The 20,208-nt window shown below is 40.5% G+C and overlaps 2 protein-coding genes across 2 annotated transcripts; one reads left to right on the top strand and one right to left on the bottom strand.

The window, feature by feature from the left end:
• Positions 1–2,186: 2,186 nt before the first annotated feature.
• On the bottom strand, positions 2,187–5,890 carry LOC137148015 (serum amyloid A protein-like). The gene is made up of 4 exons (XM_067540425.1): positions 5,857–5,890; positions 5,407–5,525; positions 3,101–3,239; positions 2,187–2,346 (listed from the first exon to the last, which is right to left on the bottom strand). Exons 2-4 carry the CDS (start codon positions 5,507–5,509, stop codon positions 2,187–2,189), a joined length of 402 nt encoding a protein of 133 aa, XP_067396526.1. The 5' UTR covers positions 5,510–5,525; positions 5,857–5,890.
• A 5,817-nt stretch (positions 5,891–11,707) lies between these two features.
• Positions 11,708–15,023, top strand: LOC137147988 (serum amyloid A protein-like). Its single transcript, XM_067540399.1, has 3 exons — positions 11,708–11,810; positions 13,991–14,129; positions 14,868–15,023. The coding sequence occupies exons 1-3, from the start codon at positions 11,708–11,710 to the stop codon at positions 15,007–15,009; spliced, it is 384 nt and encodes a 127-aa protein (XP_067396500.1). The 3' UTR covers positions 15,010–15,023.
• Positions 15,024–20,208: the final 5,185 nt, after the last annotated feature.

Below are 20,208 nucleotides of genomic sequence, written 5' to 3'. Positions count from 1 at the left end.
TGGGCAGTGTACTAGGAGAAACTCTATGAGTTCAAACATGCAGAGTTCCAAAGGTTTCAAGTGGGGTGAGGGGTCAGGGTTTGATCACCTATGAGGTGGGCAGAGAGCATTGCTCTTCAGCGCCACACAAGTCCTGAAAGCTGCAGGGAAATAAACCTGGAGATCTTGAGGAAGCTGTGTTGAGACCCATATCCTAGAGGATATTCCCAGGACAGTCAAAAGGGAATAGTACCGCTATGACCACTCCTGCCACACCTGGTCCAAGCCGCTACTCTGAAAAAATTTGAGGCATAACATAGGAGTTTGGGCAGATTAATGCAGAAAGACTGATCCGGAGGATCTCTCCCAGATTCTCCATGTTATGGCACATCCTGGTAATTGACTTGTAGAGGGTTTCAATAACCTCTGTAAATGAGATCTAAAATATCCTGCTAGTAAGTAAATTCCACTAAGCCTAGATAAGATACTGAGAATTAGAGAAAAGAGAAAATATGTATGTATTTATCAAAAGAAAAGGGGTTGAAGTTTTTCATAGCCAGCCATCCAAATAAAATCCTTAACTCATGAATTACAAGCCCCACACTCAAGTAGGCAGTAAATCTGTGTGTCACCCTCACATTTACCAAAATAGGACATGCAGGCCTGATCCACAGACTACTGAAGCCAATGGACAGACTCCCTCTGGCTTCAATGGGGTTTGGAGCAGAGATTTAATCAACAAGGCTATTAATATATATATTCTCTTGACTGTGAGAGGAACTCTAATAAGCCCAAGATCCAGTTAATATTTCTCAGATACCAATTGACTTCATTTGCCTCCAACAAATTGTCTATAATAGATTTAAAGCCTATTGACCATGAATGCACTTTTACCCTAAAACTTGAGGAAAGGCCTAAAAAATTATTTGACCAGAGTCATGCTAAGAAGAACCCACTACAGGCTGGAAATTTGTTTGTTCTTTGGTTCAAGAGTGTGACAAGGACTGAAAATTGAAGTGTTATAGCTTCATTGCTCCCAGCATAGTAGAGAGACAAGCTGGGTGAGGTAATGTCCATTTTTTACTCCATTTCAGTTGGAGAGAGACAAGCTTTCGGTTTGCACAGAGTTCTTCTTCAGGACTGCTAAGGTCAACATGATTTTGAGTTTCTAAGATTCCTTTGTTTTTAAGTTAAGATGTTTGGGTTACATGCACCACCAGAAAACTCTAATGAAATTGCTGTCAGCTGCCTAGGAACTACCCAAAGACTGAGAAGCATACAACCTGAAAACATTGGTTTCATTTTGATTTGGTTGTGTGCTTATCCTTTCCTTTTATTTCTTTTTGACTTCAGGTTATGAGCATTGAGCCTATTAAACACCAGAATGTTTCCAAGCTTTTACCAATGTACGTTGGCTAGTCCAGAATTTAGATTTCCCCTGCCTGCCTGATGCTCTTTCCACTTGCTCCTGCTCTTAAGCAACAATGGGAAATTTCATCCAGTAATGGAAGCGGTACCTCCGATCCAGCCTTTCTAGGCTGACCTCAGATGGAACAGAGATTCTGTCTCCCTGCCAACAATAAGTGTATACTTTTAAAACGTAAGCAATATTACTGCTCATTAAAATGGACCCAGACTCCCAGTCCCATGGAAAATTTGTTTTCATCTTTTAATTTAAAATATTAACTTTCCTCCCACTCTGCTCCACAAATTTCTATTTTTGCCATGATACCTGAAACTTGATTTGGTGGTGTTTGGTCCCCAAACTAATGTGCCACGTAGGGTGGTCTTATGGACTGAATTCAGGAAATCTGGATTCAATTCCTAGCTCTGCTATAGACTCCCCTGTGAAGTTCGGTAAGTCAGTTAACATCTCTGAGCCTCAGATCCCCATCTGTAAAGTGGGGATAATGATAATTACCATAATGTATCAAAATAGTGCAGTAACCTGTGCCTGAGTGGGCCATTGCCAGCTGCTACACAGAAATATGCAAGAAATGGACAGTCATTAAATTATCTGGATGTTTCTTCCAAACACCGGGCAGTTAAGTGTAACCTTTTGGCCTGAATCATAAAGATTCGTATGTCATAATGTTTTTACCCTTTCTAATGTAGCTGAGGATCTTTGCAAGTTCACTGAGAGCTTCAGAATTTTAAGATTTTATTTATTATGCTCTTGCACAGCTGGTAGAAAAACGGAACCATCGTTAAGTACTGCAGGCTGCATTAGTATTTCGAGGGAGGCCCTCTGGTCTGTAGTGGTTGGGGTCTTTTCCACTTCTGCCCCAGTCATTTGCCTCTTGATCTAGACGTGAGTCCTCTGCTCCTGAGCCACTGCTGCCACCTTGCAAAGCTTCCCTGGCATCACTGGAAAGAGGAAACAAAGGTGATTTTAGATAGTATTTAGTTAAATCTGAATAACTAAATTATTTACTTTTCATTTTTCCCCACAGTTTTATCCCTACTTTCCTGTAAAACTGAGGACACGTAGAAACACCTCCCCAAACAGAAGTTGTTCCAAGAAAGGATATTACCTCACCTTCTTTGTCACACACAAACACAGACAGAAATCTTTGACTGTTTCTGAATACCAGAAGTCAACTCAGAAAAGCAGCAGTGCAGTAGTTGTGAATTAAAAAGCCTTCCCATTACTTGCCTGCACTAATTCTACCTACTCCTCATAAACTCCTTTATATCATAGCCATGGCATGCAACAGCAACATTTTAATACAATCCTTGTTGGAGGCCACAAGTGAACCTATGATCATAGTTTCTTTGGATGAACTAGCAAGGGCGATATGTACTGGTTCTAGATTAAAGGGAGGTCCTGCAATTATTTAAATTTTAAGAGCTCTGTGGTGAAAACATCAGCCTCCGTGTACATAGTAATGTGAACTGATGTGTATATATTAAATAGGTCAGCTCAGAAACCTATTTTACAACTCAAGAATGGGCACAGACATCACACTTAGTCAGTTCAGGTGTTTAAAAAAAAAAAAAAGTCCTCACTTAAAACCGAACACTTGCAATTTATGAATTACAATGTACATCATAGTTATTTGCCTATCGACTTTTAACTCTCTATCGACTTTTAACTCATAATCCAAGTAGAATCCATTACCTAATAACTTTTGCTGCCCACGCACCGCCGGACCCTCTTTGGGCAGCATCATAATTCCCACGAGCATGGAAATATTTATCTGAATTTTTATAATTCGCCTCCCGCATGTCAGTGTATGCACGCCACATATCCCCAGCACCTGGAGAAGAGAGAGAGGGTTACAAGATACTGTAAATTTAAAACAAAACTTTGAGGTTACTCCACCCACATTCCTCTGAAGTTGTCAAACACAACTCTAGTCACTTCAACACTATGGTTTCCAAGTATAACGCTTCTAGAGAAGGCAGAAGGGATCCTCTATACCGCTGAGCAAATACTTGATTTGTGGTTGAGTGGAAGATCTGAGAAATCCAAAAAGATAGTTTAGTTTCAAACCAAAACTGATTTGTTATGGTTTTTCTCATCCAAATGAAAAGCAGAAAAAAATGGTTCCGGTCTACTTGAATTGACATTTCTGCCTCAAAATGTCAGAATTGTTCATTGTGAAAATATTAATTTTCTTTTTTTTTTGCCAAAACTTTGCCAAATTTGATCTGAGTTTGCAAAAAGTTTCAGTGCTCTCAAAATTTTTGCTGGGGGTAAATTTAGTATTTGCTCTCTAAAATTTGCCTGACTTTACTTGGTACCCAATACTCCTATTAGAGATAACATAAATGGCTGCAAATCCCTCTATTTTATTAACTGTAACTTCCACCAGGTGACATATTTGGAGGAGGGAGATGAAAGGGATTTCCTTGAAATGGATCTCACAAGCAATGGAATCTCTACAATATATAGCTGCAGTTTCTTTGGGGAATTCTTTAGGGGCATAGAAACCCTCAGATTTCTCTCAGTGCTCTTGTAAGAATCACCAGGACAATGGAGTAGAGGTCTGAGTCCAAGTTAGAAACTTCCATCTCCCAAGTCTCCTTTAGGGCTTTTTATATATGCAGTTTGTGCGTCAATGTATCTAAATCTGTTTAGAAACCAGTTTTGTTAAATCACTGCCACCCTTAAGATAATAGAAGCTAAACCCATTTAAGGCACTCTTAGGAGTGACTATTCCAGGGGTTCACAGCAATGTAACGACCAATTTCTAAACTGGTTCAGACTTGAGACAATTGGGATCAAATAGGTGAGTATATTTATGCTATGAGTGTACAATGTGAGAACATGAAATATGATTTTGTAGACATGAACCTCTATCTACGACTATAGTTTAAAAACCCAAACACTCTTATAGCAAAAGGGAGAAATCATGAAGTATCAGCGTAAAAGTAGAAAGATAAAGAAATTGGATCTAAAAAGTACAATAGCAAATAGGAGACAATAATTGGAATCAAAGACTGAGTTGATCCTTGAGACTAAATAAATCTTAACAACAGTAGATGTGGTGATCCACTATAATTTGATCCACATCTCCATCCAGACAAAGCCTATTGCATCCGAAATACATTGCCGATTGAATAAAGCATTTCTATATAGGGTGGGTACTTAAGCATACGTTTAAGTCCTTTCTTAAGCAAGGATGGATTTAAGCATATGCTTAAATGTTTTTCCTCAAAAAGGTCCTACGAATGCAGTTCTGCAAGGTGTTGAATGTCCTCAACTCAACCCAGTAGGAACTGGGAGAAGATTAGCACCTTGTAAAAGATGTTCATTCCTATTGTGCTGCATCAGAACCCAAGTTATCTGACGCTACTAATATTTCCAGGAGAGGGAGGAAAGCTCCTGAAATTATTCAACAAGCATTTATTTTAATATTTTCTTTTCTGGGAATTGGCATACCCCTCTCACAATACCAAGAGCTAAACAAAGAAAAGGTACCCTGTAGTTAACAATGCATTTATATGCTTCCAGAGTTGACTAGGCCCACTGATATCCACATCAGAAAATTGCAAAAGGTAAAGACAGAACATGGTCAGCTGGGTGCACAGGTTGCAGTTAACATCTTGATAAATATTGAGTGCATCTTGTCTCTTGAAAATCTCTAATTATGATCCATAGGACTTTGTACACCCTATGGTGCACACCTGCCACGCTTAGGTTTAGGCAGCCATGTGCGTGGAGTCCCAGTGAGGGGATCTAAAACTGCATCTCTTAAGGGATTAGAAGAAAATTCTAATGTATCTTTTTGTGAAAAACTGTGTAAATATCTTATTTACCCACCAGAATTTTTCAACAGTTGTTCTAAACCTCCCTTCTTTGGCTTTGCTTCACTGGGTTTTTATTAATTAATTTATTGTATTAAGATCTACACCATGCTGCCTGAACATAACTTTTGAGGACCGTTTTGATGAAGAACATACAGTGAGTAAAAAGCATACCTTCAAAAGCTTCCACTAGGAATGATCCAGCATCAAAGAATGAGTACTGGGCACCGACGCAAAGTACCAGAGACAACAACAACATGCAGTTGTAGAACTTCATAGTTCACTTCTTTAGTCTGTAATAGAAGGAGAGAACACATCAGTAAACTGGGCAATAAAGATTCCAGCCATAATGTTCCTTCCTCTTATAACTACTTTGAAGCAGGTACATGGATCAGTGGGTCACACAATTCTGAAGCGTTACCAAAGTGATGATTTCTACTCAGACAAATGAAATCCCCTCTGCCATCACATCCCCAGGCTAGGAGATAAGATGTAAATACTGAAGCTTTAGTTTCTGCTTAACAGTTTATACACCATAAAAATCACTTGTTCTAAGATTCTATAGAAGAAAAAAACAAGGGAAAGTACTACAAATGGGAGGTTTCCATTTAGAATCAAACTTACCACTGCTGTACTGCAAAGTCCCTGAAAAATAGAGTTCTTTCTGATGGATTCTCGCAAGGAAAGCTGGTACTATATTTATAGGAAGCCTTATCTCCAAGAGCAAATAGAAAAGAATTTACAGAAATCCGACTAAATTAAAATTGGCAGCTCTTTGGTTGTTGAATACAAACAAACATTGCTTCTGTTGGGAATTTACTTATTTCTTCGTGAGGCTTCCACGTATGAATTGGTCAAAGTCTGCATTATCTCTCTATAGCGCCAATGATCAATTACCACTAGTGCCTAATATGGTGAAATGTCCATCATTTACTGGAAGTTGCTGGCAGTCACGTTTTTTACTTTCTTCTGGGTTTTTTTTGTTTGTTTTTTTTTCAATTAGTGAAATGAGCAATATTTTTATGAGATTTTTATGTAGAAGTTTTAAGTAATCGTCCTGCATGTACCATAAACGCCAAATTGGTTTTATCTTTTTCTATAATCATAATTAGGAGAACTAAAGAGATGCCAAATGTAGCAGGAGAAGCCTTTGCCTTCAGCTTTTTGGGGCATGATCTATATTATTGTTCTTTTTGTACAGTGCCTAGCCCAATGAGGTCCTGGTCCACGACTTTAGCGCCAGGAGATTATGGTAATAGAAATAAATAATAACAATTATTCATTACACCAGCTGGTCAGAAATGGGATGGAATCTCTGCAGACATTTTCATTTCCCCCTTTTAGATTTTGATGGAAATTTGTCAAAATTTTGAATTTTAGAAAATGTCAACCAGCTTTCATTACCACCATTATGGTCTCTACAAAGAGAGGTTAATTTGCCTGAATCTTGCTTGGTTGGCAAGCTCTTAGCCATAAGGTACATGCAGTTATAGGAACAGTTTTTTTGTTTTTGTTTTAAAAACCAACCTTTTAATTTAAAATATTGCTAGTGGACAGGAATCATCAGCTCTCTCAGTGATTCAGTTTATTTTATAAAGTGTATTTTCATTTCTGATATATAACGATCTAAACTGTCAAAATATTATCATGATGGGATAAATACACTTTACATTCTCAGCTCAGTGCCCGGGAGATTTGTGAAACTCCTATTGATTCCAGTTCTCTAGCTGAAAATCACCATAATTGGCAGTGAAAGTCGCTAGATGATTTGTCACTGATCAGTTTGACACTTATTTCCTCGCTATGGAAACCAAAAAAGGCACCAAATCCAGTGACAAAACTGCTAAATTGGCAACCGTTCAGTGACTTTTTGGTTGCCCTAGTGAGAAAATAAGTGTCAAATCGACCAGTGCCAAATCTAGTGACTTTCACTGCCAGGTACGGTTGTATTCTATATTTCTATTTCTATAGTCCTATTTCTATAGTCCCAAAATCATTGACAAGCAACTCAATAGTTTTAATAAAATCCTTTTCCCGCTCTTCTTACTGCATTCTGTTGCACACCAAGTCAAGATCATTACGTCTCACTTGGGCATGTGTTGGGAGGGAAGTGCCTGCCAGGGCTTCTTGAGCTGGGATGTTGTGAGTGAGAGGAAGGGTTTGACTAGGCCTCCCTCTGGTGGAAGAATGAATGCTTAACACGTCACTGGGGCTCAGCTTCCATTCCTTGGTGGCAAGGAGGGGGTGAAAAGCCAGAGCTAATAGGCGGGGAGGCTGGAAGAAGGGAGGATACAACTGCCCCTAGGGAGAAAAGTTATGATCTTCTGCTTAGTAAAACCATTAGTGACTCCTGTTGGCAAAGCAGGAAAAACCATTTGTCAAGAGATCTTTGAGCCTTTGGCCAGTGAAATGTTCACTGATCCAACATCCCTTCAAGGAGTGGGATTCCTTGGGACTCTGCTGAACCTGCCCGTTACTAGCATCTGTGCTTACCCTGCCTGGGCAAGAGATTTCCAGCTGCTGAGCCAGTGCTTCAGTGTGTAGTGACAGTGACTCATCTATGCTAGTGCTTTGTCTGTGAGTGTGTAACATACTGTATGTAATTTGTAGGTGTAAAATAGTGAATGTAAAAAGCAGCACAGTAGCATCAAAATGTTTACTTTAAATATGTAGTGATTTGTAGTCCTTAATCGTCAATGCAATGTATACGTCAATACATTTTTTATGAGTTGATAGACTGGTGGCCCTTCAGGGTTGGAAAAATGGTATTTGTGGTCCTCAAGCCAAAAAGCTTGGGAACCACTGCCTTAGCCCCTGTGGGGATGATCTGTCCCAGGCAGAGCCGTGGCCATATCCTGGGGGAGCAGAGCCAAGCAATGAGAAGGCTTAAAGCCAGATTTGTCAACAGGGCATTGAGCGAAGACAACACAGATACGATCTGTAGTTTTACAGGTCACAGAATGATGTTGGGCTAGTGTGTGGGAATGATTTGGCACTGCTTCCCAGCACCTTCCCAGTCATGATGACTTTAGATTAGATTCCCATAAAAAAACCACACTGACCATTTACATTACCTTTTAGTTTACAAACCTTAGAGGGCAAAGTCTAACCTAAAGCAGCAGCTATTTCCCTGCATCGCTCCAACTAGAATCAATAGGAGTTTTACATATTATCTCCTATGCACTGATCTGAGGATGTAAACTGTATTTACTCTATCTAAATAAAATTCTGATAGTTACGGTTGTTATATATCAGAAATGAAAATACACTTTAACAAAATAAACTGAATTACTGAGAGAGCCGATGATTCTAATTCACTGGCAATATTTTGAATTAAAAGGTTTTTTTTTAACAAAAAACTATTCCTATAACTGCATGTATCTTATGGCTTAGATCTTGCCAACAAAGCAAGATTCAGGCAAATTAACCTCTCTCTGTAGAGCCCATAATGGTGGTAATGAAAGCTAGTTGACATTTTCTAAAATGCAAAATTTTGACAAATTTCCATCAAAATTTAAAAAGAGAAAAATAAAAATGTCTGCAAAGATGACATTCCACTTCTGATGAGCTCTAGTAATCATATATTTTTATTATTTATTTCTATTACCATAGCCTCTTGGAGCCAAAGTCGTGGACCAGGACCTCATTGGGCTAAGCATTGTACAAACAGAATGAAAAGCTGGTTCATGCCCCAAGAAGCTGAGGACAAAGGTTTCGCCTGCTACCTTTGGCATCGCTTTTGCGTTCTTCTAATTATCATTACAGAAAAGGATGATTTTCTGCCTCTTCGCTGATCTCCCATGCCCCTGGCTGCAGCAGGAAAACTGCACGTGTCCCGTAGCCCCGTGCAGTCCACCTGGGTCCCTAGGCAGCAGCTCCCTTCTGTAGTCAGGGGGATGGGAAATCAATGCTCCACTCCCTCTGGCTCCAGCAGGGACCCCAGTGCCTAGGGACCCAGGAGGAGCACTTTGCTCTGCTCCCTGCAAGAGCCGGGAGAGGGGAGTGCTGATCTCCCATCCCCTGGGCTGTAGCAAGGAGCCTGAACTGGTTTTGTAGCCCCCCTAGCAACATGCTCCGCCTGAGTCCTTAGGCAGTGGCTCCCTTCTGCAGCCAGCCAGAGGGGAATGGCGGGTCACTTAGAAAGCCCCTGCAGGCCACTTTTGGCCCTCGAGGCCACAGGTTGGAAACCACTGGGCTCAGGGAATCTGCCTGGGCTGCTTTCGGCTCAGCAGCTGGAAATCTCTTGCCCAGGCAGGGTAAGCACAGATGCTAGTAACAGGGGCAGGTTCAGCAGAGTCCCAAGGAATCCCACTCCTTGAAGGGATGTTGGATCAGTGAACATTTCACTGGCCAAAGGCTCAAAGATCTCTTGACAAATGGTTTTTCCTGCTTCGCCAACAGGAGTCACTAATGGTTTTACTAAGCAGAAGATCATAACTTTTCTCCCTAGGGGCAGTTGTATCCTCCCTTCTTCCAGCCTCCCCGCCTATTAGCTCTGGCTTTTCACCCCCTCCTTGCCACCAAGGAATGGAAGCTGAGCCCCAGTGACGTGTTAAGCATTCATTCTTCCACCAGAGGGAGGCCTAGTCAAACCCTTCCTCTCACTCACAACATCCCAGCTCAAGAAGCCCTGGCAGGCACTTCCCTCCCAACACATGCCCAAGTGAGACGTAATGATCTTGACTTGGTGTGCAACAGAATGCAGTAAGAAGAGCGGGAAAAGGATTTTATTAAAACTATTGAGTTGCTTGTCAATGATTTTGGGACTATAGAAATAGGACTATAGAAATAGAAATATAGAATACAACCGTACCTGGCAGTGAAAGTCACTAGATTTGGCACTGGTCGATTTGACACTTATTTTCTCACTAGGGCAACCAAAAAGTCACTGAACGGTTGCCAATTTAGCAGTTTTGTCACTGGATTTGGTGCCTTTTTTGGTTTCCATAGCGAGGAAATAAGTGTCAAACTGATCAGTGACAAATCATCTAGCGACTTTCACTGCCAATTATGGTGATTTTCAGCTAGAGAACTGGAATCAATAGGAGTTTCACAAATCTCCCGGGCACTGAGCTGAGAATGTAAAGTGTATTTATCCCATCATGATAATATTTTGACAGTTTAGATCGTTATATATCAGAAATGAAAATACACTTTATAAAATAAACTGAATCACTGAGAGAGCTGATGATTCCTGTCCACTAGCAATATTTTAAATTAAAAGGTTGGTTTTTAAAACAAAAACAAAAAAACTGTTCCTATAACTGCATGTACCTTATGGCTAAGAGCTTGCCAACCAAGCAAGATTCAGGCAAATTAACCTCTCTTTGTAGAGACCATAATGGTGGTAATGAAAGCTGGTTGACATTTTCTAAAATTCAAAATTTTGACAAATTTCCATCAAAATCTAAAAGGGGGGAAATGAAAATGTCTGCAGAGATTCCATCCCATTTCTGACCAGCTGGTGTAATGAATAATTGTTATTATTTATTTCTATTACCATAATCTCCTGGCGCTAAAGTCGTGGACCAGGACCTCATTGGGCTAGGCACTGTACAAAAAGAACAATAATATAGATCATGCCCCAAAAAGCTGAAGGCAAAGGCTTCTCCTGCTACATTTGGCATCTCTTTAGTTCTCCTAATTATGATTATAGAAAAAGATAAAACCGATTTGGCGTTTATGGTACATGCAGGACGATTACTTAAAACTTCTACATAAAAATCTCATAAAAATATTGCTCATTTCACTAATTGAAAAAAAAACAAACAAAAAAACCCAGAAGAAAGTAAAAAACGTGACTGCCAGCAACTTCCAGTAAATGATGGACATTTCACCATATTAGGCACTAGTGGTAATTGATCATTGGCGCTATAGAGAGATAATGCAGACTTTGACCAATTCATACGTGGAAGCCTCACGAAGAAATAAGTAAATTCCCAACAGAAGCAATGTTTGTTTGTATTCAACAACCAAAGAGCTGCCAATTTTAATTTAGTCGGATTTCTGTAAATTCTTTTCTATTTGCTCTTGGAGATAAGGCTTCCTATAAATATAGTACCAGCTTTCCTTGCGAGAATCCATCAGAAAGAACTCCATTTTTCAGGGACTTTGCAGTACAGCAGTGGTAAGTTTGATTCTAAATGGAAACCTCCCATTTGTAGTACTTTCCCTTGTTTTTTTCTTCTATAGAATCTTAGAACAAGTGATTTTTATGGTGTATAAACTGTTAAGCAGAAACTAAAGCTTCAGTATTTACATCTTATCTCCTAGCCTGGGGATGTGATGGCAGAGGGGATTTCATTTGTCTGAGTAGAAATCATCACTTTGGTAACGCTTCAGAATTGTGTGACCCCGCTGATCCATGTACCTGCTTCAAAGTAGTTATAAGAGGAAGGAACATTATGGCTGGAATCTTTATTGCCCAGTTTACTGATGTGTTCTCTCCTTCTATTACAGACTAAAGAAGTGAACTATGAAGTTCTACAACTGCATGTTGTTGTTGTCTCTGGTACTTTGCGTCGGTGCCCAGTACTCATTCTTTGATGCTGGATCATTCCTAGTGGAAGCTTTTGAAGGTATGCTTTTTACTCACTGTATGTTCTTCATCAAAACGGTCCTCAAAAGTTATGTTCAGGCAGCATGGTGTAGATCTTAATACAATAAATTAATTAATAAAAACCCAGTGAAGCAAAGCCAAAGAAGGGAGGTTTAGAACAACTGTTGAAAAATTCTGGTGGGTAAATAAGATATTTACACAGTTTTTCACAAAAAGATACATTAGAATTTTCTTCTAATCCCTTAAGAGATGCAGTTTTAGATCCCTCACTGGGACTCCACGCACATGGCTGCCTAAACCTAAGCGTGGCAGGTGTGCACCATAGGGTGTACAAAGTCCTATGGATCATAATTAGAGATTTTCAAGAGACAAGATGCACTCAATATTTATCAAGATGTTAACTGCAACCTGTGCACCCAGCTGACCATGTTCTGTCTTTACCTTTTGCAATTTTCTGATGTGGATATCAGTGGGCCTAGTCAACTCTGGAAGCATATAAATGCATTGTTAACTACAGGGTACCTTTTCTTTGTTTAGCTCTTGGTATTGTGAGAGGGGTATGCCAATTCCCAGAAAAGAAAATATTAAAATAAATGCTTGTTGAATAATTTCAGGAGCTTTCCTCCCTCTCCTGGAAATATTAGTAGCGTCAGATAACTTGGGTTCTGATGCAGCACAATAGGAATGAACATCTTTTACAAGGTGCTAATCTTCTCCCAGTTCCTACTGGGTTGAGTTGAGGACATTCAACACCTTGCAGAACTGCATTCGTAGGACCTTTTTGAGGAAAAACATTTAAGCATATGCTTAAATCCATCCTTGCTTAAGAAAGGACTTAAACGTATGCTTAAGTACCCACCCTATATAGAAATGCTTTATTCAATCGGCAATGTATTTCGGATGCAATAGGCTTTGTCTGGATGGAGATGTGGATCAAATTATAGTGGATCACCACATCTACTGTTGTTAAGATTTATTTAGTCTCAAGGATCAACTCAGTCTTTGATTCCAATTATTGTCTCCTATTTGCTATTGTACTTTTTAGATCCAATTTCTTTATCTTTCTACTTTTACGCTGATACTTCATGATTTCTCCCTTTTGCTATAAGAGTGTTTGGGTTTTTAAACTATAGTCGTAGATAGAGGTTCATGTCTACAAAATCATATTTCATGTTCTCACATTGTACACTCATAGCATAAATATACTCACCTATTTGATCCCAATTGTCTCAAGTCTGAACCAGTTTAGAAATTGGTCGTTACATTGCTGTGAACCCCTGGAATAGTCACTCCTAAGAGTGCCTTAAATGGGTTTAGCTTCTATTATCTTAAGGGTGGCAGTGATTTAACAAAACTGGTTTCTAAACAGATTTAGATACATTGACGCACAAACTGCATATATAAAAAGCCCTAAAGGAGACTTGGGAGATGGAAGTTTCTAACTTGGACTCAGACCTCTACTCCATTGTCCTGGTGATTCTTACAAGAGCACTGAGAGAAATCTGAGGGTTTCTATGCCCCTAAAGAATTCCCCAAAGAAACTGCAGCTATATATTGTAGAGATTCCATTGCTTGTGAGATCCATTTCAAGGAAATCCCTTTCATCTCCCTCCTCCAAATATGTCACCTGGTGGAAGTTACAGTTAATAAAATAGAGGGATTTGCAGCCATTTATGTTATCTCTAATAGGAGTATTGGGTACCAAGTAAAGTCAGGCAAATTTTAGAGAGCAAATACTAAATTTACCCCCAGCAAAAAAAAAAAAAAAAAAATTTTGAGAGCACTGAAACTTTTTGCAAACTCAGATCAAATTTGGCAAAGTTTTGGCAAAAAAAAAAGAAAATTAATATTTTCACAATGAACAATTCTGACATTTTGAGGCAGAAATGTCAATTCAAGTAGACCGGAACCATTTTTTTCTGCTTTTCATTTGGATGAGAAAAACCATAACAAATCAGTTTTGGTTTGAAACTAAACTATCTTTTTGGATTTCTCAGATCTTCCACTCAACCACAAATCAAGTATTTGCTCAGCGGTATAGAGGATCCCTTCTGCCTTCTCTAGAAGCGTTATACTTGGAAACCATAGTGTTGAAGTGACTAGAGTTGTGTTTGACAACTTCAGAGGAATGTGGGTGGAGTAACCTCAAAGTTTTGTTTTAAATTTACAGTATCTTGTAACCCTCTCTCTCTTCTCCAGGTGCTGGGGATATGTGGCGTGCATACACTGACATGCGGGAGGCGAATTATAAAAATTCAGATAAATATTTCCATGCTCGTGGGAATTATGATGCTGCCCAAAGAGGGTCCGGCGGTGCGTGGGCAGCAAAAGTTATTAGGTAATGGATTCTACTTGGATTATGAGTTAAAAGTCGATAGGCAAATAACTATGATGTACATTGTAATTCATAAATTGCAAGTGTTCGGTTTTAAGTGAGGACTTTTTTTTTTTTTTTTAAACACCTGAACTGACTAAGTGTGATGTCTGTGCCCATTCTTGAGTTGTAAAATAGGTTTCTGAGCTGACCTATTTAATATATACACATCAGTTCACATTACTATGTACACGGAGGCTGATGTTTTCACCACAGAGCTCTTAAAATTTAAATAATTGCAGGACCTCCCTTTAATCTAGAACCAGTACATATCGCCCTTGCTAGTTCATCCAAAGAAACTATGATCATAGGTTCACTTGTGGCCTCCAACAAGGATTGTATTAAAATGTTGCTGTTGCATGCCATGGCTATGATATAAAGGAGTTTATGAGGAGTAGGTAGAATTAGTGCAGGCAAGTAATGGGAAGGCTTTTTAATTCACAACTACTGCACTGCTGCTTTTCTGAGTTGACTTCTGGTATTCAGAAACAGTCAAAGATTTCTGTCTGTGTTTGTGTGTGACAAAGAAGGTGAGGTAATATCCTTTCTTGGAACAACTTCTGTTTGGGGAGGTGTTTCTACGTGTCCTCAGTTTTACAGGAAAGTAGGGATAAAACTGTGGGGAAAAATGAAAAGTAAATAATTTAGTTATTCAGATTTAACTAAATACTATCTAAAATCACCTTTGTTTCCTCTTTCCAGTGATGCCAGGGAAGCTTTGCAAGGTGGCAGCAGTGGCTCAGGAGCAGAGGACTCACGTCTAGATCAAGAGGCAAATGACTGGGGCAGAAGTGGAAAAGACCCCAACCACTACAGACCAGAGGGCCTCCCCTCGAAATACTAATGCAGCCTGCAGTACTTAACGATGGTTCCGTTTTTCTACCAGCTGTGCAAGAGCATAATAAATAAAATCTTAAAATTCTGAAGCTCTCAGTGAACTTGCAAAGATCCTCAGCTACATTAGAAAGGGTAAAAACATTATGACATACGAATCTTTATGATTCAGGCCAAAAGGTTACACTTAACTGCCCGGTGTTTGGAAGAAACATCCAGATAATTTAATGACTGTCCATTTCTTGCATATTTCTGTGTAGCAGCTGGCAATGGCCCACTCAGGCACAGGTTACTGCACTATTTTGATACATTATGGTAATTATCATTATCCCCACTTTACAGATGGGGATCTGAGGCTCAGAGATGTTAACTGACTTACCGAACTTCACAGGGGAGTCTATAGCAGAGCTAGGAATTGAATCCAGATTTCCTGAATTCAGTCCATAAGACCACCCTACGTGGCACATTAGTTTGGGGACCAAACACCACCAAATCAAGTTTCAGGTATCATGGCAAAAATAGAAATTTGTGGAGCAGAGTGGGAGGAAAGTTAATATTTTAAATTAAAAGATGAAAACAAATTTTCCATGGGACTGGGAGTCTGGGTCCATTTTAATGAGCAGTAATATTGCTTACGTTTTAAAAGTATACACTTATTGTTGGCAGGGAGACAGAATCTCTGTTCCATCTGAGGTCAGCCTAGAAAAGCTGGATCGGAGGTACCGCTTCCATTACTGGATGAAATTTCCCATTGTTGCTTAAGAGCAGGAGCAAGTGGAAAGAGCATCAGGCAGGCAGGGGAAATCTAAATTCTGGACTAGCCAACGTACATTGGTAAAAGCTTGGAAACATTCTGGTGTTTAATAGGCTCAATGCTCATAACCTGAAGTCAAAAAGAAATAAAAGTAAAGGACAAGCACACAACCAAATCAAAATGAAACCAATGTTTTCTGGTTGTATGCTTCCTTCCCTGTCTTCGGGTAGTTCCCAGGGAGCTGACAGCAATTTCATTAGAGTTTTCTGGTGGCGCATTTAACCCAAACATCTTAACTTAAAAACAAAGGAATCTTAGAAACTCAAAATCATGTTGGCCTTAGCAGTTCTGAAGAAGAACTCTGTGCAACCCAAAAGCTTGTCTCTCTCCAACTGAAGTGGATTCAAAAATAGACTTTACCTCACCCACCAGTATTTTCCTGGGAGCAATGCAGTTATAACCACACTTCAATTATCAGTCCTTGTCCCACTCTTGAACCAAAGTTCAAACAAATTTCCTGCATGCAATGGGTTCTTCTTAGCATGACTCTGGTCAAATAATTTTTTAGGCCTTTCCTCAAGTTTTAGGGTAAAAGTGCATTCATACTCAATACAGGGTTTAAAATCTATTACAGACCATTTGTTGGATACAGGGAAAAGGCCGGTGCAATGAGGCCAGCTGGGGCCGATGCGGAAGCTGCTCCTGTTCCCGCTGCAGCATGAGGGGCCAAGTCCCTGGGGAGGTATGGAGGGAGTGGGCCACACCCCTGCCTCACCGGTGGGATGGGGGGAGTCAGGGGCACCATTTCAGCTTTGGGGGGAGGCAAATGTAACCATGTTTCCAGGGGATACTTAGGCACCTGAAAACTCTAGGTTTTTTGCATGTAATAACTTAGTAATTAGCTGACAGCAGCACTGTACCTAATACTTGTATAAAGCAAGAAAAAAAGATAAGAAAACCCAATAAAAGCCATATTTTAAGTTTATTTGTAAATTTAGATAATCAAGAGATAATACAGCAAAATATTTCCAATCCCAAATCTTGAGGTACAGTTTTGGAGACTTAACACAGGTATCAGAAACACAAGTTTGAAACTTCGTATACTATCTTTAGTAGAGAGAAATAAAATCTGCTTACCCCTGCATTTCTTGTTGTTTTTTAAATTTCTTATGTTCCAAATTGTGAAGAGGAGAATGAGACAGTTAATTTCTTTCAGGAATGTTTAAAAGTAAATGAATTATTGAAAAACAAAAACTCTAGATATGAGCTAAAAAATGGTTAATGCCATGCTTTCTTCTTGCCAAAGGTCTTATTGATATCCAGGTGTTTTGAAGCTTCACATTCACAGGCTAAAATTACCAAGTCACTTAAGTGCCCATCTCCCATTGTGGCTCTTAAGTTGTCCTTTCCTCTCTGGAGCACATTGAAGTCCCTCTCCTTTGATGCTGTAGAAACTAGAAGGCTCAACACAACACCTGCAATAGACTGCAAAGATTGGTAACCCTTTCGTAAGTCACTGTGAACATTCCAGAATTCAGAAATTGATGTCAATTTTTTTGGTGGAATGTGCTTCTTAGCAACTTCGACTTCTGCATTCAGATCGCCCAAGTCAGTGCCTGTTGATCCATAGTGATCCGCAGTTATTTTCAGTTTCTCATAATCAAGAAACTTTCCACTCCCTGGGTGACAAGCAGTTATTGCACAAAGCAAACTGGAGTTGGAGATGAATGTTCTATCAAGCCCTGCAAGAACTCTGTCCCGAACAGGATAGTAGAAATCAGATTTAATAAATACTTGAGTGCTCTTGGGAATGTCATGTGTAAATGACTGACCCAAGGTACTAGAAAAAAACAAAAAAAACAAAAAAACAAAAATAAGGCCAGCGTGGAAGATATTATGTTAGGTCTTTTTATTGTTTTTGTATTGCTGTGCTCAGCCGTTGCAACTGCCTGACCTGGAATAGCAAATTCATGTTCCTTAGAAATGATTTCAGCTTCATCACATAGCTCATTCCATTTGCTTTCACAGGTTCTCATTTCTTCAAGAGCAGCAACATTGCTTGCCACTAATTCCATGGCACCTGAAAACCTGAATTTTTCATTTTGCAGTTCTTCTAAAGCACAATAGAAAATCTTGAATATTCTTTTCAAAACCAAGAGCCTCAACAGAAAGGAATAGCTCTTTAGTCTTGCCATCAAGCCCTTTATCTTGCTAGCTGATGGGCCATCAGCTCTCTGAACTGAAATTGGTTCAGTGTTTCCACTACAGTGCGATATCTTCCATGCAGTTTTCAGAGTGGGTCATAGCAACATGACCAGCGAGTTTCACATAATCCACTAGCTCAAGTACCTTCTGGCCTAGCTCCTGCTGTTCCTTAACAAACAAGTTCCTGGTTCTTGTAACTACTGATAAACAAAAAGTACAGTTCCTGAGCAAATGCAAAGACTTCCTAACACTGGGTGATGCTGGAACATGTGTCTGCAATGACAAGATTAAGTCGGTGTGCACGGGGGTGCACATACATGGCATATGTAATCCTTTCCAGAGTTCAAGCCTGTTCAAGCCAGAGTTCAAGCCAGAGTTCAAGCCTGTAACATGCCCGCTCAGCACAGAAGCTCCATCATAGCACTGGGCAACAATGTAATTAATATCAAGCTTCAAATGCTGTAGTTCTTCAATAATCATTTTTTAAACAGATTCAGCATTTAGATTTTCCATGTGGAAGCAGCCCTTTGCTCTCTCCTGAATGATTCCTGTTTGAGGGTAGTGTAAAAGGAGACTCTAGAGCAGCGGTTCTCAACCGGTGGTACGCATACCACCGGTGGTACTTCGAAGAAGGCTGGGTGGTACACAAGCCGTACCGCGCTGCCAAATCCACTGCCGGCAGTGGCAAACATGGTCTCGAGCCCTTGGCAGGGTGAGTAAATAGTCTATGGCCTAGCCCTCTGGCAGGGCAGGCTGGCAGTGGGGAAGAAGAGTCTCTGGCCCTTCGGCAGGGTGTGGCAGGCAACAAGGGACAGGCTCTGGCTCTCAACAGGTCGGGGTAGGAAGGGGGACGCAGGCCCACCCGTCTCCACTGCATCCCAGCCCAGGGCTCTGTCAGTGATGGGGTGTCCCGTCACCGGGTCAGCAGGGCTCCGGCCAAAACATGCTGACTCGGACCAAGCGCAAGCTCAGCCGGACTGTAGTCGGCTTCCCTGGGCTACTTCCTCCTACCCTCTCCATAGAGAACCTGGTCTCCTGAGCCATACCCCGGTTCCTCATCGCTTGACGGCAGGTCCAAGAACTGTTTGGAGTCATCTGCGGAGAGCAGGTCCTCTAGGTCCCAGGGGCAGTGTGTCCCTTCTGGCTCACCGGGGGTTGGCAGCTCGGGTAGCTCTTCCAGGTCCTCAGGGCCCTAGGCAATAGGCAGCCTCTCCTCTGGGTCATAGGATCCGGGGGTCTCCTCCGGCTCGTCCGGTTCAGGCAGCTCCTCCAGATCCTCAGGGCCCCACACCATGGGTAGCTCTGACAGCCTATCCTCCATGCAGCAGTTGGGGCCAGCCATAGGCTCAGGGACCAAGGGAGAGGCATCCTTCTCCCTCAGCCGCTGGGCTCTGACTGAGGGGGCAGGCCTGGCTTTTATAGGCCTAGCCCCGCCAACCTGCTTCCGGTCAGCTGTTGTGCTCCCGGGTTCCGGTTTGGCTCTCCCTCCTTGTCAATCTCGGAGGGAGGCCACACCTTGCGGCTACAGAGACACAGCTGTTCTTTTTTTGATGTGTCTTTAGTATCATCAGCAAGGACAGAAAAATACTTGGCTTGTCTGACCGCTTCAACAATGCTTTCTCTCAGTCCTTCTGCAGCAGAATGTATTACATCATTCTGGTACAGGTGAGAGGTATAATGTCCATACCTGCTTCTTAGTTGATTCAAAAGGTTGGACTCAGTGGAAGCAACCAGCTCTAGAATTTCAAAGAAATTTCTTTTAGTACTAGAGTCATGGCCCCCGAAAAGCAATACCCTGTCTTGCACAGAATGTGTAATCCATTAAGAGTGTTTCTATATGCTGGTGATTGTCAGCTACGGCAGACTGACGACTGGCACAAGGATCACTATTCAGTCTGTTTTTCTGTGTTGATTTCAGGACAGTTTTCCTTGAGGAAGCATTTAAACAAGTTCATTTTCAAGGCTGCTTCTTCATTGTCACAATTTTCATTGCCGGGGCCTTTATTTAAAAAAAATTATTAAATGTTCCTCTGGTGGTGGTGGTATAGGTGCCATTGTACACTGGAAAAAAAATTTAAAAATCAACTTTTAAGCAAAAAACACAATAATATACTAAGAATATTGTAGATTTTATTTCTATATTTGCATTAAATTAAATATTTTTCAAAGCCAATACTGCAATGCCTTTCAATGAGGCAGTGAATATTTGTTCAATAAATGAAACAAAAACATATGAAACCATTATGAAGC

This window comes from Emydura macquarii, unplaced genomic scaffold, assembly GCF_026122565.2.
Source record: "Emydura macquarii macquarii isolate MOO-44397 ecotype Brisbane River unplaced genomic scaffold, CSIRO-AGI_Emac_v2 contig_587, whole genome shotgun sequence".
NCBI classification, from domain to species: Eukaryota; Metazoa; Chordata; order Testudines; family Chelidae; genus Emydura; species Emydura macquarii.
Note: the sequence above shows the minus strand (reverse complement) of the source record. Positions and strands in the feature narration are given on the sequence as shown.

Excerpts from the sequence above, each read along its gene's own strand:
- LOC137147988 (XM_067540399.1), top strand. The coding sequence starts at position 11,708 with ATGAAGTTCTACAACTGCATGTTGTTGTTGTCTCTGGTACTTTGCGTC. Across the intron at positions 11,811-13,990 it reads CCTAGTGGAAGCTTTTGAAG|GTGCTGGGGATATGTGGCGT; the intron begins GTATGCTTTTTA and ends TCTCTTCTCCAG. Across the intron at positions 14,130-14,867 it reads TGGGCAGCAAAAGTTATTAG|TGATGCCAGGGAAGCTTTGC; the intron begins GTAATGGATTCT and ends TCCTCTTTCCAG.
- LOC137148015 (XM_067540425.1), bottom strand. The coding sequence starts at position 5,509 with ATGAAGTTCTACAACTGCATGTTGTTGTTGTCTCTGGTACTTTGCGTC. Across the intron at positions 3,240-5,406 it reads CCTAGTGGAAGCTTTTGAAG|GTGCTGGGGATATGTGGCGT; the intron begins GTATGCTTTTTA and ends TCTCTTCTCCAG. Across the intron at positions 2,347-3,100 it reads TGGGCAGCAAAAGTTATTAG|TGATGCCAGGGAAGCTTTGC; the intron begins GTAATGGATTCT and ends TCCTCTTTCCAG.